This window comes from Myotis brandtii, unplaced genomic scaffold, assembly GCF_000412655.1.
Source record: "Myotis brandtii unplaced genomic scaffold, ASM41265v1 scaffold435, whole genome shotgun sequence".
Lineage (NCBI taxonomy): Eukaryota > Metazoa > Chordata > Mammalia > Chiroptera > Vespertilionidae > Myotis > Myotis brandtii.
Genome location: NW_005366635.1, coordinates 306511 through 307029, shown reverse-complemented (window position 1 = coordinate 307029; position 519 = coordinate 306511). Strand labels below are relative to the sequence as shown.

At 66.1% G+C, this 519-nt stretch overlaps 1 protein-coding gene across 1 annotated transcript in view; it reads right to left on the bottom strand.

The window, feature by feature from the left end:
• LOC102251931 (E3 ubiquitin-protein ligase HERC2) overlaps window positions 1-519 on the bottom strand; it is an 86271-nt gene that overhangs the window by 6962 nt on the left and 78790 nt on the right. The window contains 2 exon segments of the mRNA XM_014546210.1: window positions 7-168; window positions 468-516. Coding sequence (XP_014401696.1) covers window positions 7-168; window positions 468-516 — 211 coding nt within the window.

The following is a 519-nucleotide window of genomic DNA, read 5'->3' as shown; positions in this document are numbered from 1 at the left end:
AGGTACCTTCATGGGCACTTTACAGCCGTCGCTGCCCCCGCGGCCGAGCTTGCCGTAGTCCCCGTCGCCCCAGGACCACACGGTGTCGTCATCCGTGAGGCAGAGGGTCTGGGCGTCGCCACTGCCGCAGGCGACGTCGACCACACGGTGGCCCTGAAGGGCCTCCACCTTCGAGGAAGGGACATGGAGGTTTTCTGACCACACGGCCAGGCCCCCCGAGGGAGGCTTCCCGTGAGTTCACGCAGGACGCACCCCCGCAGCCGCCCTGGGGGCCAACCCCCTGCTCTGTCTGCCAAGGACCGCCCACGAGTGGAAATACAGGGCAGGTCAAGCACTATCCTCTCAGATGACCCACAGAACACACACCAGGCGGCTTTCATTTCCACCAAAAATAAAGCCCACTTGTCCACACTGAGCCGTGACCCTCGACCCCAGCAGAGTGGCCCGCGCCCTGGACGCCGCCTCACCAGCTTGGGCTTGAGCTGGTCCTCGCTGTCGCTGTGGCCCAGGCGGCCGGGC